Source organism: Microcaecilia unicolor, chromosome 1 (assembly GCF_901765095.1).
Source record: "Microcaecilia unicolor chromosome 1, aMicUni1.1, whole genome shotgun sequence".
Classification (NCBI taxonomy): domain Eukaryota; kingdom Metazoa; phylum Chordata; class Amphibia; order Gymnophiona; family Siphonopidae; genus Microcaecilia; species Microcaecilia unicolor.
The window spans coordinates 188844077-188860946 of NC_044031.1; the positions used below are offsets into that span (position 1 = coordinate 188844077).

Sequence of the window (16870 nt, forward strand, 5' to 3'; positions counted from 1 at the left end):
CAAGATGGCAATTTTATAAAAGGGCACTGTGGATAGGCACCTACTTATATTCAACATTTAACTGGCTAAGTGTTAACTCTACCCTCTGAATGCCCACGAAGTAGCTATTTTTGGCTTAGGAACTAACCGGACATTTTCAGCAGTGTTGCTGAATATGCCTGGCTAGACTCAGACAAGTGATTTAAACGGTCAGGAGTCATTTCTGGCAGTTTAAATTGCTTTGAATATTGACCCCAAAATTACCTCCTAAATGTATAAACCCCATTCATGAATTTCCTGTGCCACTTTGAGGGTAATTTTATTAACCATTTCATAAAGGTGAATGATTAGGTCACATTTAAAATGACGTGCAGTGCATGCATAGGGATAAAGTTTAGACAGACCATGGGCAGAGCCACAATTTGCATGTATATTTTATAAAATACTGCAAAATACGTGCTGGTCTTTTCTTGTTTAAGAGATGTTTGTAGTCAGGAACAGGAGAAATAACAACTAGGGGTGAGAAAAGTTGTGGCTTTTAATGATGTATCTGTATATAATTTTTAAATTATTTTTGACTTTGTGTATGTCTTATTTATCAACAGCCTTGAACAAATAATAGTTTGACAGTTGGTATAAGAAGCATATAAATGTTTAAATAAAAATCAAGATCTGCTCTCAAGCACACATAATGGGCCTTATTCTAAATGTTGCTAAATTTATACTCCTGAAATGTATGCTCCTAATTTAGGAACATAATCTATTTTGGAGTATAGAGTATGCTCCTAATTTAGGAGCATAAATTACACTCATAAATTTAGGAGCATAAAACTTTAGGAGGGTAAATTTAGGAACATACCCTTTATAGAATAAGGCCCAATATCCATACCTTGAATGTAGGCATTACTGCTGATTTGAGCTAGATTTTTTTTTTATCAATCACATAGGTGTCTATGGAACTCATTTTCAAAGCACTTAGACTTACAAAGTTCCATAGGTTACTAAGCAACTGAAGTCTAAGGGGTCCTTTTACTAAGCCATGGTAGAAAGTGGCCTGCGGAACGTAGTGTAGGCGCATGTTTTGGGAGTGCGTCGGGCCAGTTTTTATCACATCTACAAAAAAAGGTCTGTTTTTAATGGGATGGGAAAAGGGCATGCGGTAAAACTGAAACCAGCGGGTGCCTAAAACCAGCCTGAGCCCTTAACGCCACCATCTTGCTGAATTACCGCTGGAAACGCCGTGCGTGGAAGGAAATAAATAAATCATACAGGCATTATGGGTGCATGGTACAATCTGAAATTACCACAGGTGGGGGTGCGGTAGCTTCATTTTGGCACTCGCTGCACATGCGTAGAATCTAACGTGTCTTTGTACAAGGGCCAGAAATGTGCTTTGAAAATATACCCTCCATGTGTCTTTAAAAACAATGCACAAAAACTGGTGGCTTCCTGCTCGCTTAGGGGTCCTTTTACAAAGGTACGCAGGCTCTACTCACAGTGCCAAAATGAGACTACTGACAGGCTTCCGCACCATATGGCAGTAATTTCAGATTTCCACGCGCTCATAACGCATTGATTTCGATTTATTTCTCCCCCTTTTCCACGCGCATCATGTCCGGGTGGTAATTGGAATCTGGCACCACGCCAGTCACCACACGTGTAGTGTGCGAGCCCTTACCACTACATCAATTGTTGGCGTTAAGGGCTCATGCCTGTTTTAGGCGTGAATTGGTTTCAGTTTTACCGCATGCCTTTTTCCCATCCCATTAAAATAAAGCCTTTTCAGAAGTGGTAAAAACACACGCCTACACTACCGCAGGCCACTTTTTACCACGGAACAGTAAAAGGACCCCTTAATCTAGGTGCCCTTTATGTAGTGTGCCACTAAAAATTCTTACAGACTGCCCCATCACTATGCTGACAGTGCCAGGGCTAAGCAAGGACAGAGTGTAGGAATTCTGCCTAACTCTATGGATAGTTGCCAATATTCAGCCCCTACCTGTATAGCTATGTGGTTTAATTTAGGACAGCACAAAAGCTAGCTGAAATCAAACTGCTTAGCTATATGGATAGTGGCTGAATATCACTAGCTGTATGTGTATATTGAGTACCACCATCTCTACTGCTTGAATTCATGTAATATATTTAAAGACCAGGACCAGCATTTAAAAACAAATGCTGATTGTGGGATTTAAATATTGACCTATATATATATATATATATATATATATATATATATATATATATATTTATTTATTTAATGTGTGTGTGGGTGGGTGTCTGTATATTATACATGTATGATACACACATGCATCTCTTTCTCTCTCTCTGAGAAGTTATCAGTGGTTTCAACTAAGTCCCTAGGGCACATATATCCATATATCCAGTTGAATGTTTAGGCTATCCAAAGTGGATATGTATAAAATAGATTTACCTAACATGGAAGCCAAGCACACAAATGTATATCATGCATATTCATTTTGGACATCCTGAAGTGTGTTCTGAAGCCTGGGTGGAGAACCTCAGCTCTCTCTCTATCTATATAGTTTATACAGATATGCACAAACATACATATATATCCCCCTGTTTACAAAACCATGCTAGAGGCTGTCGGTGCGGGTGTGGTAATGCCAACACAGCCCATTCAAAGTGGAAGGGCTGTGTCGGCATGTCCGCATTGACAGTCACTAGCGTGGCTTTGCAAATAGGGGTGGAGGTACTCTTCTACACATACACAAATATTACTGTCTACTCACTTCCAGGGGCTTAAAAAAAATACACAAATCACTTTACATTTTGGTTGATACAATAAAAAATATAGCAAAATGTCAGGTTTCCTCCGAGTCAAAAATGGCAACATAAATTTGAATTAATTTCTATGCATGCAACAGATAGATAAAGAGAGAGAAAGAAGATAGGGAGAGAAAAAGGAGAGATATTTTATGGCATTATGAAATTTATCCTGAAGAGATACTGGAAGTCTCTTGAATCAACACAGTGACTACCAATCAAATTGCCTACAGAGGATATGGTTAATTTAAAACTATTAGAATTATGACAACACAAAGCTGATCTATTTTGCTCCAAAATAAATCACTTGTGTGCAGGTCTTTTTTTGCCGTCATCTACTATGTTACTAGTGCTCAGAATCTAACAGATCTGGAAGGGGGGAGCAACTCTTGATCAAAGCAAAATTATTCTAAAAGACACTCGGTAATTTCAACATTCAGTAGGATGAGCTGAACTACCTATCTTGAAAGCTTTTCCTCTCAGGCTTATAAAATGCATGGCAATCTACTGTTACTGCCCCCTCAAACCTAGTTTTTAAAAAGCCACAGAATCTTACATAACATGATAGTTAGGGTGGGCTTTGGTATCTAATTAACAGATTATAACTTCAAAATATCTCATTTTGTCATCTTCTTCAACCTTTCTGCCACCTCTATGATAGCAAAGGAATAAATAGCTTACTGACCTCGTAGTTTCCCCCCATATACTGATCCCGTTTCTCTCCTGTTGGGTATATTCCACTACCAGTAAACAACTTGCTGCTTGCAGATGGTACACTGACAAATAATGCTAACAAAGTTTATGGACAACTTGAAAAACTGAAAACAGACAATGTCATGGGGCCAAATGAGCCACATCTCAGGATACTGAGGGAGTTCAGAAAGGGTTTAACCACCTACACAACCTTCTGTTAACAAACAGTAACTAGAGGAAAGATAAATGTCGATGATTTTTGGTAATTGATTTTAAGACAACGTCCTGATTTTAAATTAGAACCACAATATTCACTAAATGATTGGCTACAAAAGCAAACCATAATTTTAGATGATATAGCACCGATAAGAACATGCTCTATTTCAAAACGGAAAAGAAATCCCTGGTATAACGATCATCTACTTGAGATGAAACAGCAATGCAGGAACTTGGAAAATGAAGTGAAAAAAATGAGAATGTCACTAAATCTCTCTGGAGATAATGTTTTAAGTCCCATCATAATACTGTTATTATTAAGGCTAAAAGGGATTATTATACAGATTTAATTATTAAAAATTCATTTACTTCACACTTGGAGGCATATTTTCAAAGCATTTAGACTACAAGTTACATGGAGGGGCATTTTCGATATGACGTCTAAGTCCAACTTTGGACTTTTTGCAAAAAAAAATCCAAAATCTGAATAGGAAAGGAGGTCATTTTCAAAAAAGAAAAACATCCATCTTTTGTTTTCAAAAATACTGTTTTCAACAAGGTTTTGTTGGACGTTTTGTTTTTTGGTCCATTTTCAAACAAAAAAACATCCAAGTACAAAACACACAAAATCATGTCATTGGGATGTAGGAGAAGCCAGCATTTTTAATAGACGGGTCCCCCAGACATTCCAGGAAAGCAATAGGGCACCCTAGGGGGCACTGCAGTGGACTTCATAAAATGCACCCAGGTACTCATTTCACAATTGCTCCCTTATCTTGTCTGCTGAGCTCCCCAAAACACACCTAAAACCCACTACGCCCAACTGTACAGCACTACCATTGCCCTTAAGAGTAAAAGGGGGCACCTATATGTGGGTACAGTGGGTTTCTGGTGAGTTTTGGAGGGCTCATAGTTTCCTCCACAAGTGTAACAGGTAGGAAGAGGTATGGGCCTGGGTCCACCTGTCTGCAGTGCACTGTACCCGCCACTAGACTATTCCAGGGATCTGCATGTTGTTCTAATGGACCTGAGTATAACATCTGAGGTTGGCATAGAGGCTGGCAAGTAATGTTTTAAATCACATTTTTTGGGGGGTGGGAGGGAGTTAATGACCACTGGGAGAGTAAAGGGAAGCCACCCCTGATTCCTTCCAGTGATCATGTGGTCATTTAGGGCACCATTTTGTGCCTTATTCGTTATAAAAACAGGTCTAGCTCAAAACGTCTTAGTGTTAATCCTGGAAGGTTTTGTACTGCTCCATTATGGCTGAAAAACGGCTAAGTGTTAAGAACGCCCAAATCCCACCCTTAACACTTCCCCTTGTGATTTGAATGCACTTCTGACGGACTTCATAGAAAATGTCTAAAAACTGGTTTTGAAAATTCCAATTTGGACATTTTTTTAGAAAAATGTCCAAAGGTAGATTTATGCCACTTTTTGGACATTTTTCTCTTTTGAAAATGAGCCCAATAGTAACCTATGAATCTTTGTAACATAGTAGATGACGACAGAAAAAGACCCGCACGGTCCATCCAGTCTGCCCAACAAGACAACTCATATGTGCTACTTTTTGTGTATACCCTACTTTGATTTGTACCTGTCCTCTTCAGGGCACAGACCGTATAAGTCTGCCCAGCACTATCCCCGCCTCCCAACCACCAGCCCCGCCTCCCACCACCGGCTCTGGCACAGACCGTATAAGTCTACCCAGCATTATCCCTGCCTCCCAACCACCAGCCCCGCAAGGGGTCCTTTTACTAAGCCATGGTAAAAAGTGGCCTGTGGTAGTGTGGGTGCATATTTTTGGCACGCGCTGGGACAGTTTTTACTGCATCTGCAAAAAAAAGGGCTTTTTTTTTTTTAAGGGTATGGGAAAAGGGCACATAGTAAAACTGAAACCAGTGTGCACCTAAAAACGGCCGGAGCCTTTAACACCACCCATTGATCTAGCGGTAAGGGCTCATGTGCTACATGCGTGGTGACCGGTTGGCGTGCGCCAACTGCCAATTACCACTGGAAATGCTGTGCGTGGGAAGAAATAATCATCCAGGCGTTATGGGCACAAGGCAAATATGAAATTACCACCAGGGGGTGAAGTAGTTTGGCAGTGGTCTCGTTTTGGTGTGCACTCAATGCGGATAGAACCAAAAGCGCATCTGGGCCCCAGTGCTTTGAAAATTAGCCCATTTGTCAAACAACAGAATTACCTTACCATTCTCTCTGAGTCTATGCCATTGGCTTCACAGTTAGCCACTTCTTTTGAAAAAAGGCTTGTCTCCTTAAGTATGTCAGCATGTATTCAGAAAGTAATATAGCAAAATCAACATATAGCATATAGGCAGAATTTCTTCCTATCTCGACCGAAGATATTCAAAGCTCATTGAAATTATTATCAAAATTGAATTGTTTGTTAGATATACGTCCCTCTTAATTTTAAAATCTCCACCTTCTGATTTTATTTTCTGGTTATAGACTGAATTTTGTGAAAGTGGATTATTTCCCCAGTGACTAGGAGAAATTTTATTGACTTCTATTCTGAAAAAAGTCAATCTGCTGACTGTAAGAACCATCAAATTATATAGGCCAGTAGCCAACTCCTTTTTTTTTTTTCAAAATTAAAAGAATGAATAGTGGCACAACAATTAACATATTCTTTATGTGAGCTTTTATATAAGCACCAGTCAGGTTCTTGTAGGGGATACAGACCCAAGACATTATTGGGTATACTAATTTCAAAGATGATCAATTTTGCTACTGGATCATCAGATATTCTTTTACAATGTGACTTATCATTGGTTTTTGATCTGGTGGATCATGATATCATGTTACACTTGTTAAGTGACATAGGTATTACTGGAAATGTGCTAAATTGATTTAAAGGTTTTCTTACTTATCATTCATATAGTGTAAAATTAGTTGGAAACTTTTCAAATTCTTGGAAATCAGACTAGGGAGTCCCACGAGGCTCTCCACTTTCTCAGATCATATTTAATATCTTGATGTCAACGCTAGATAATTTCTTATCTTATGAAAAAATTAATTTATTTTCTTATGCTGATAATATAACGATTATCTTACCGGTCTCCACTAAATGTTCTGGTTTTGAGATAAGATGTAAATTTGATATTTACTAAAATAAGACATTGGGCCTCTTCTTAGTTACTGAAGTTTAATAAGGATAAAATGAAACTTTTATGGCTTGGTGCTTCCTTACCTGAGTTATCTCAGGGAAAATTAACTACACATGGTAAAGAATTTACTTTGGAATCACCTTTAAAATATTTGATATTTTCTTTCATACACATTTAACAATGGAAGTACAAGTCAATGCTCTAGTGAAAAAAGTGTTTTTTACGATGAGGATATTACAGCGTATAAAAGAAGTATTTGTTGTTACAAGATCATTATTCAAGTCTTAATATTTTTACACTTTGATTATTCCAATCTACTTCATATGGGATCCTGAGATAAATTGGTCAAGTGATTACAAACACTTCAAAATACTGGTGCTTGGTTGGCTTGCAATGCGTATAAATTTGATTGTGTGCCCCCCCTTCCTCAGTAAAAGTGTGTATAGAATTTTAAATATATACACTGATATTTCAAATCTCATCAGGTCTAGCTCCAAGTTATATTGGATCTTTGATTACTTGACCCTCTACACATAGACCAATACGATCAACTGAGTCACTGCATTTGTATTTCCCGCCAATACATGGGATAGAATCTAAGACCAAAACTAAGTCGCTGTTTTCTTATCAGGCTGTTTTACATTGGAATTCTCTTGCACAATCACCCAGAGGTCCATCCTTTACTCCATAAACATCAACCTCTCCTGTGGATTTCTGCAGAAATGAAGATTTGCAATTGACGTGGGTCCCTGGAGGGAGTGGACAACATGAGAAGGGATCTCCAAAAAGTACAAGCATGGGCTAATGCTTGGCAGTTAAGTTTTAATGCAAAGAAATGCAGTGTAATTTTGGGTACAGAAATCCAAAGGAAGAGGCTGATGTGCACAGAGCAAGAGAGGGATCTCTGGGTGATATGTAAAAGGACCTCAAAGTAGTGAAACAATATGACAAGTTAGTGGCCAAAACCAGAAAGATAATCAGCAGAAGAGAGGAAGTGATAATACCCTTGAGCAAGTCACTGGTGCAGTTCTCTGTTCAGTGTTGGAGGCCATATCTTGCGTAAAAGATATAAAAAGACTTCAGGCAGATCTGAAGAGAGCAACAAAAATGATATGGGATCTAAGACAGAAGACATATGTGAAGAGATTTTAGACCTGAATTTGTACACACTAAATGAAAGGAGGGACAGGGGAGATGCAATATAGACATATAAATACTTAGAATTATGCAAGGTACCACATTAGGAATCACCGACCAAGAAAGGGATCTAGGTGTCGTCGTTGATGATACGTTGAAACCCTCTAATCAGTGTGCTGCAGTGGCTAAGAAAGCAAATAGAATGTTAGGTATTTTTAGGAAAGGAATGGAAAACAAAAATGAGAATGTTATAATGCCTTTGTATCGGTCCACGGTGCGACCGCACCTCAAATATTGTGTTCAATTCTGGTCACCGCATCTCAAAAAAGATATAGTGGAATTAGAAAAGGTACAGAGAAGGGTGACAAAAATGATAAAGGGGATGAGACAATTTCCCTATGAGGAAAGGCTGAAGCGGCTAGGGCTCTTCAGCTTTGAGAAAAGACAGCTGAGGGGAGATATGATAGAGGCCTATAAAATAATGAGTGGAGTAGAACAGGTAGACGTGAATCATTTGTTTACTTTTTCCAAAAATACTAGGACTAGGGGTCATGCGATGAAGCTACAGAATAGTAAGTTTAAAACGAATCGAAGGAAAGTTTTCTTCACTCAACATGTAATTAAATTCTGGAATTTGCTGCCAGAGAATGTGGTAAAGGTGGTTAGTTTACCGGGGTTTAAAAAAGGGGTTGGACAGCTTCCTAAAGGAAACGTCCATAGACCATTATTAAAATGAGTTGGGGAAAATCCACTGCTTATTTTTCGGATAAGCAGCATAAAATGTATTGCGCTTTTTTGGGATCTTGCAAGGTATTTGTAACCTGGATTGGCCACTGTTGGAAACAGGACACTGGGCTTTATGGTCCTTTGGTCTGTACCAGTGTGGCAATACGTATGTACTTATGTAATGAACAAACCTTTAGCAAAGATGGGGGGAAGCTGAAGAACCAAATGACATGAAATGAAACTGCAAGGAGATAAGCTTAAGAGCAACATCAGGACAAACTTTTCTATGGAAAGGATGGTAAATACATGGTGACAGAAATAGGGTTAAAAAAAAAGCAGTGAAGGGATTCAAAAAGGCATGGGATAGATACAGAGGATCCCTATATAGCAAGAGGATAGAATTGAAGTAAAACTTGAATGACTTACACAGCTCAACAAAGGCACAGAGAGGTGTAACCTGCACAGAGTGGCTAGTAAAACTCTAGTCGCCTTATTGAGCAGACTAGATGGACCACTATGATATTAGAGAAAAGAAACCCTTCCCCAAGTAAGAATTTAGGGAGATCTCCCAGTTTTCCCCTTTCTCTGTCTTGTCTTTATCGACTGCCATTCCAAACCAGAATAAAGCTTGAGAAGGATTTGATTGCCACCTACACAGGAAATTGCTTGTACGTATTGCTGGTGGACAGCAACCCATAATATTCAGTTTTAAGTTCCCAATGGTATGAGATAGTACAAATGAAGTGGGAATATCAGCCATCAGTGCATTTTCTGCACTACCCCAAATATTGGGAAAGCAGTAGGACCAAGCAGCAGAACACCAATACAGAGGTACTGGGACTCTTTATCATGAGTCTCTTGCCACAGCTATTAGGCAAGGACTCCTCTAAATTCCCAGATAGCTTGCTCAAGGTTATACCGGAGCTGCCGAAAATGGGGGCCGGGAGGGGGCAAGAATCCCCTGGGTCCAGCCTCCAAAGGGAGCCCAGCACCGGGGTCTGTCTCTCTCCTGCTCTTGTGATTGCATAGGATGTGGGAAGAGGAGGAAATATTCCTATAACTAAAAAATATTTATTTACTTCAGTTCCTTCATCTGTATTCTCCTTCTAGTGGCAGTCTACCAGCAAGAGAAAGTTTTACAAAACACTATTCTATTCTATATGCCGTGTTTGTGGATCCAAAATGGCACAAAAATCCCCTAAAGACACATTTTATAACCTTCCTCCAAATCAAAGCTATAATTTATAGTGAGGCCTGCTCTTTTTTTTTTTTTTAAATAACATTAAAAAGATTTATATTCATAAACCAGCACCCATTCATACACACACAAAAACTGTACCCAGAGAAGAAACAACTAGCATAGGGCACTTAAATCACAGAGGATTTCTGCTCATAGTAACGTGATTACACCTATTTAACCTGAAAAAAGAGGGATTTTCTATGGCATCTAGCTCTTAAAACTGGCAAGCCTCAAATTTTATTCTAGTTTACAGAAATTCTACAAAAATAACTCTCAGATGTCAAAGTCTGTTTCAGCTCTGTAACAAACAGCTGAAGAACTAAAGCTGCCTCTATTTTAATTTCCTTTTAATAACCTAATCTGTTTAAATATGCAGGTCTTGGGATCTAAGATGGCACCTGGAGCAGACGTGCGCTTTTAGAGCTCCTGAGGCCCCGTGAGAAAACCAAGCGTTTGGCTCTCCCCGTGGTGATAATGGGGAAAAGGAAAGGGAAAACCAACGCTCTTACCTCTTTGAGCCAGGTTGTAGTCCCTACCACATGCCAGGCTACGCTTGACAACTTTGGAGTTCGAGCGCTGGGAGCGCTGACACACACGCTTCAAGGGGATCTGCAGTTGCAGACGCAGACCATAGCATTGAGGGAGTTACATTCAAGCCCTCCCTCGAGCACAGCCCCTCTGCGACCCGGAAGCAGTTTTGAGACAACGGCACGACAGCATGCTGAGGAACCCAAGCTGGGACAAGCTTCATTTGCTGCCCGAGGAGGGCCCATCGCCACATCGTCCCCAGGTGTTATAACATCAGAAGACAGACAGGCTAACCAGCCTCTCTCTTCATTTACACAGGGTACTGCTTCCAGAGGGTACGGAGGTTCAATAAGACCAGCTGTGGTAACAATGGAAGTGCTGTGGGACGCAATTCAAGGTTTGAACTCCTCCCTTCAGCAGATATCCAACTCTTTTAGGGGAGAGGTAAACTTAACAACTGTCTGGTAAGATTGAAGCTCAAGTAAATAAGACTGAATCACTAGAATGTGAAGTTAAATGTCTTCAGAACTTTGCATCAACAGTTGTAAAGGATAATAATATTCAAGCTCGTAAGCTTGAATATCTGGAAAATCAGGCTAGAAGGAATAATCTAAGATTCTTAAATTTTCCTAAATCACCGCTTATTCCAGCACTGGAGATGTTAAAAAAATACTTTTGTGACGTACTGGACATTCCAGCTGAAGGCTATCCGCCTATAGTTAGAGCCCAGTATATAATGGGATTTCCAAGAGTAACAACAGATCAACCCCCGCCGGATTTAAATTTGACTGAATTCTTAGAAAGTTCTTTAGAAGTTATATCAGAATGGACTACTCTTCTGGTGACTTTTGCTTTAGAGCCAGGCAGAAACAATACATTTTGCTCTTATTTTCGCCATATTAATGCTCTTTTTCTGGGATCAAAAATTCAAATATTCCCTGATTTAGCCAGGGACACACGAAAAAAGAAGGAGAATTCCTGGTCTTAAAACCAAGAGTTCTCAACCTAGGTGGTGTATTCTTGTTAAAATTTCTTAGTAGACATATTGTGTCTCTAATGTTTTTTTTGACCCTAAGAAACTACAGGAACTTGTTACCAATAAGGAGGGAGAAAGCGAGCTTTCCTTGGCTGCACCCATTAGTTAAAGAATGCTATATCTTGACTGCGAGTATTAGCAGCTCCTTCTGCTCCATTAAAATGAGTTTTATTTTACATTTTACCTTTTTCTTTTTATCTATTTTCCCAGTATCTGGATCACGATTTGTGGACAAAGTTGACTAAGAAAGTTTCTGTTTATTAAATCGCTTATATTGTAATTATTGCTCACATTGCCATACATTTATGTTTATTATGTGAATGTAAAATTAAAATCTATAAATAAATAAAAAATATGCACATCTTGCCACATAACTTGCCAAGTTAAAGAGATACTTGAAAATTTACCTCCTTATATTTTACAGTATATGAAATCATGCCTTAAAAAAGTATCGCACATTAAAATGAAAAAAAAAAACCACACTGTAAGTTGGTAGCATCTTGGCTTCTTTTTGGTTAAGAGTTGAACCATGAGCAAAGCAGAATAACCCCGGAATGAGGGTAGAGAGTTATTGCTCTGCCACCCAACACCTTTAGGCACATTAAACTACAACCATGGCCAAATCAACTTAAAAGGAAGATAGAATATAACATTTCTTTCTAACCAATCAAAAAGCTTTCCTACGGACATGCTACTGACTTACTTGGCACCGAGAAGAAACCAAGCTCATTAAACATCTGCAAATACACTTGCAGCAGATAAAGGACTTAAAGTATTCAAAACCTGGAACGTTTCCTTATCTCCAGCAACATTCAAAAAAGCTGAAAACGCTTTATAAATCTATTTCTGTTCTTTAAAGCTAATGTCCTGGTATATTCAGTACCAATAACGTAATAAAACACAGCTTCCACATCTACACATATGGAATATCTAAGACAGAAGACTTTCAACCAGTTTCTCCTTATCAGGGGGTGGTAAATGCATCTCATCTTTCAGTGCTCATAGGCAAAAAAACATGAATATGATTCTGCAGCCTCTTTTCTCACGTATGAGGTACTATAAATAATTTAACCACTTTGGGCCTCTTTTACTAATGCTTAGTGAGTGCACAAGCATCAGCATGTGATATCTACTGCCACACTCATAGAAATAAAATGGGCCATAGTGGCAGATAGCAGGCATTAAGAGTTAGTAAAAGAGGAGATTTGTTTTAGCAGCCTTCCCTGTCAGAACAAAGACCAAACACACAAAAAAAAATGCCATGGGCAGAATGGGAGAAAAGGAAAATGAAGAGATTAGGGTGAATGAGAGGCATTTACGTATTTGTGTTAAGACTGGCACATTGTGATTACGAGTGTGCAGAAGCTGCATGTAAAGTGCCAGTATGGATTTTGCTGTGTGATGATGAAACAATGGCCCAGTATTCAAGATCCTGTATACGTAGCCATTTCACAGGACTTAACAAGGATCTCTCACCAGACCCTTCATCACCGGCTGCCGCAGGCTCCTGTGTCTCCTCTGTGCATGACTGAGACTGGCTCGGACAATTCTTGGTGTCTGAAATAGTCACTTGTGCTTGTGACCTCTCACCTGAGGTCTGAACTGGTGTTGAGGTAGTTAGGCTCTTGAAAGAAATGTCACCTGTCTCATCTTCCTCATAGTCAGTGAGGCAGTACACGTCCTCCAAGTCAAGGTCCAGGGTCCTGAAACCCTTGGTCATGACCCCAGGCCTTGGGTCCAAGATCCCCCCCAGGTGGGGCTGAGCAAGCTGCTGCCAGTGATGTAACGTGACGGAACCTGGCATGAACAGAAGCAGAAACAGAAAGAATTAGCAAAAGTTCTCCTAGTTGACCTTTCACCCCAGCTCATCTCAGCTGGGGCTGGGACAGAGAAAAGAGGGTGGAGATGCCTAACTGGGTCAATGGACTACTCTACTGTTAATACTTCAACCATGTCATTTTTTAAAAATCTGTAATGAAAATTATAATTTGAATTTTCAAAAGCAGTATACGCACAAGTGTATCCCAACCTTACTCTCAGAAACACCTTTTCAAACTGTGAGCAAGCTTAAACAGAAACAGACTGGAGTTCAAGTTCAATTTACTATAGTAATCTGAGACTAAAAAAACTGATTGATCGGTTGGTCATTATAATACAAAGCTCACCAGAATTCAAAAAAATACAGAAAAGGCAGATTTAAATTCTTATCATGTACGACCTTGGGCCAACACAGCATTAGCCTTTTCTGATAAAGCATAAGAAGCTAGGACAGTAACAGAATATAATAGGATTTAATGACAGATATCCATGTTATAACAACACTCTCGTCATGATTTTTTTTTCCTTTTGGCAAATTGCTCTGTTGCAGTAGGCAATCAAAGTTCAGATATAACGAACAGTTTAGGCCAACATGTTCAAGTTTCTACGTCAAATAGCAGTAGTATACTATTTATTACTGCTAACAGCATTACCTACTAAAAAGCCATCCAAAGAGGAGTAGTCTAGTAGTCAGAGCAGCTGGCTGAAAGCTAGGGAAAACCAGGATTCAAATTCCACTTCGTCAATGGGCGCACCTTATGACCCTGGGCAAGACACTGAACCTTCCCTTATCTGATTTTATTTATTGACTTGATATACTGCATTACACAATCTCAACTACAAACTAAGGTGCCTGGCTACTAAGTCATCCTATGGGATTAATGTGCATTAAAAGTCAGTAATGTATGTTAATTGATATTTAATCCATATTTTGTCAAAACATGGCAAAAATCAGGCCCAATGTGCATTAAAACAAATGAGTTGCATCAGCTGTGAATGCATGCAAATCAGATGATGAGTTTCTAAACGTAAAACCTTACAAGTTGCATTATTCCAGGAATGTTACCACCACCTCCCAAAAATAAATTCATAAGCTATTCTTGAATGCAAAATATGGTTTTATATACATAAAAGAACTTTTATAAATTATTTCATGCCTAAAAGTATGCATGGTGCAGGCTGGCATGTACTTTATAGTGGCTGTGCTCAGGGTGGAGCTGCAATTTACACACACAGGGGGAGATTCTATATATGGCACCTGGAAAATCCAGGTGGAAATAATTTTCGCCTAAGCATATTCTATAAAATTTCCACACAGTTTAAAGAATAGGCTGATGGCCATCCACGCGACAGTATTTATTAGTGAGGAATTATGCCAAGTAGAACCTGGTGTAAATCCTGACGCCTAAATTAAGCACAGAGCAGGTATATTCTATAACACTGCGCATGAACTGTCAGAATGTCCATGATACACCCATGAGCATGCCCCCTTTTTGACAACACACATTACAATTTACGCGCACCAGGTTATAGAATGAGATTAGAGAGTTCTGCGCTTAAGTTCTAATTAATACCAATTAATGCTCCTAATTGCTTATCATCCAATTAACAGCACTGATTGGCTTGTTAACCAATTAAGTTATGCAAACTGTTATGGAATACGCTTGGATTTCCATGTGCAAATCTAGGTGCAATATATAGAATTTGGAGAAAAGACCTTATTCTATAAAGGTTATGGTCCTAAATTTATGGTCCTAAATTATGAGCGTAATCTATTTTGGAGTATAGATTATGCTAGAAATTTAGGAGCGTAAATTTAGCAGCATAAATTATGGGCCTTATTCTATACAGATTATGCTCCTAAATGAACGCTTCTAAATTACAAGCATTTGGGGCCTTATTCTACAAAGGTTATGCTCCTAAATTTGCTCTCCTAAAATTTATGCTCCTAAATTAGGAGCATACACTATGCTCCAAAATAGATTATGCTCATAATTTAGGAGTGTAAATTATGCTCATAAATTAGGAGCATAAATTTTAGGAGTGCAAATTTAGGAGCATAAACTTTATAAAATAAGGCCCATAATCTATGCTCCAAAACAGATTATGCTCGTAATTTAGGAGCATAAATTTTAGGAGTGCAAATTTAGGAGCATAAACTTTATAAAATAAGGCCCATAATCTATGCTCCAAAACAGATTATGCTCGTAATTTAGGAGCATAAATTCAGGAGTGTAAATTTAGGAGCATAACCTTTATAGAATAAGGCCCACTAGCATAAGTCCACATGTATGCCCCTAACTTTAGGCACCAGCACTTATGCCGGTGAAAAGGCTGAAGTAAATACTCATGTCTAATTGTAGGTAGTTAGGTGCGTAAATGCTAGTATTCTATAATCCGTGCATATAATTGCTAACGTGCCCCTGAACACCATGCCTCTTCCTGATCCATGTCCCGTCCCCCCCTCCTTTGCAATTGCGTGCTCTGGAATTTCAATGCGCAATTTATAGAATACCGCCTAAGGTATTAACACCAATTACAGCCAATAGCATCTAATTAATCTATTCAGTTATAAGTGCAAATGACCTTATTATATACATTGTGTGCACAAATTTGCATGCTAGTAGGACATTTGGGTGCACAAAATTTTAGAATTATGGAGATACTGTACAAAATATTTCTATCCACTCTCGAGGGCAAAAATTTAACATATGTGACCATCTTGGGGAAAAAGTGACTAAAGTCTCCAGAAACAAACAAAAAAAGGTTATACTGAATTCTGTTGGAGCAAACAATTTATAATACAGCAGTTCAAACTCCATTCTTTGAGGTGAAAAAAATAAAAAAAAATAAAGTTACAGAAGTTCAAACACATAACTTTTACAGACCACTTATGGATTCCTGACACGAAAAATCTGCCACTCTCAATATTTGCATCTGCTACTTAAGTCACCTTTTCCCACAGGTGGTCAAATATTGTCCCCAGCTCATCACCTCCTTTCTAGTGGCGTAGCTATGGGGGGCCATGGGGGCCTGACTCCCCCCCCCCCCCCCACAAAAAAAAAAAAATTGGCTCTGGGCCCCAGGTTGGGCTAGCGGGGGTCGCCAACCTCTGCCAGCTGAATCCTTTGTCCAGCGCAGGGCAGGCAATGTGGCGGTGCCGGAGACAAGTGCTGGACAAAGGCTTCAGATGGCGGGGGCTAGGTACCCCCGCCAGCCAAGGCATGTGAAGCGGCGGCAGTGGGTGGGGAGCGGCAGGGTGGTGGACCAAAATGTGCCCCCACCCCCACACACTTTGGGCTCTAGCCCTCTCCCACCTCAAGGTCTGGTTACACCCGTGCTCCTTTCAAATCTCTCTCTTCATCATCCCCATCAAACATTCCTACCCCCAACCCCGCCTTTTAACTTCCCCGAATATGTTCCTTCCCCAGCTTATCTCTCTCCCGATGTGTCCTGTGGACTTTCTTTCCTCTTCATCTCCTGAGCTCCAAGCACCCTTCCTTCCATCATATTCTTTCTCTTCCTACACTGTACAGCTCTCTTAGTGCGACTCCCATGGTTCCTGAAATGCAGTGC

General features: G+C 39.5%; 1 protein-coding gene across 3 annotated transcripts in view; it reads right to left on the minus strand.

Moving 5' to 3' along the window:
• The window catches only part of TRAK1 (trafficking kinesin protein 1), a 140925-nt gene that overhangs the window by 36664 nt on the left and 87391 nt on the right, over positions 1 to 16870 (minus strand). Inside the window, exon 13 of one of the 3 annotated variants that reach the window (XM_030203331.1) lies at positions 13118 to 13273. In XM_030203331.1, coding sequence (XP_030059191.1) covers positions 13118 to 13273 — 156 coding nt within the window. Of the gene's footprint in view, positions 1 to 12952; positions 13274 to 16870 lie in introns of all 3 variants that reach the window. The other 2 variants (XM_030203320.1, XM_030203309.1) reach the window with 2 other exon arrangements.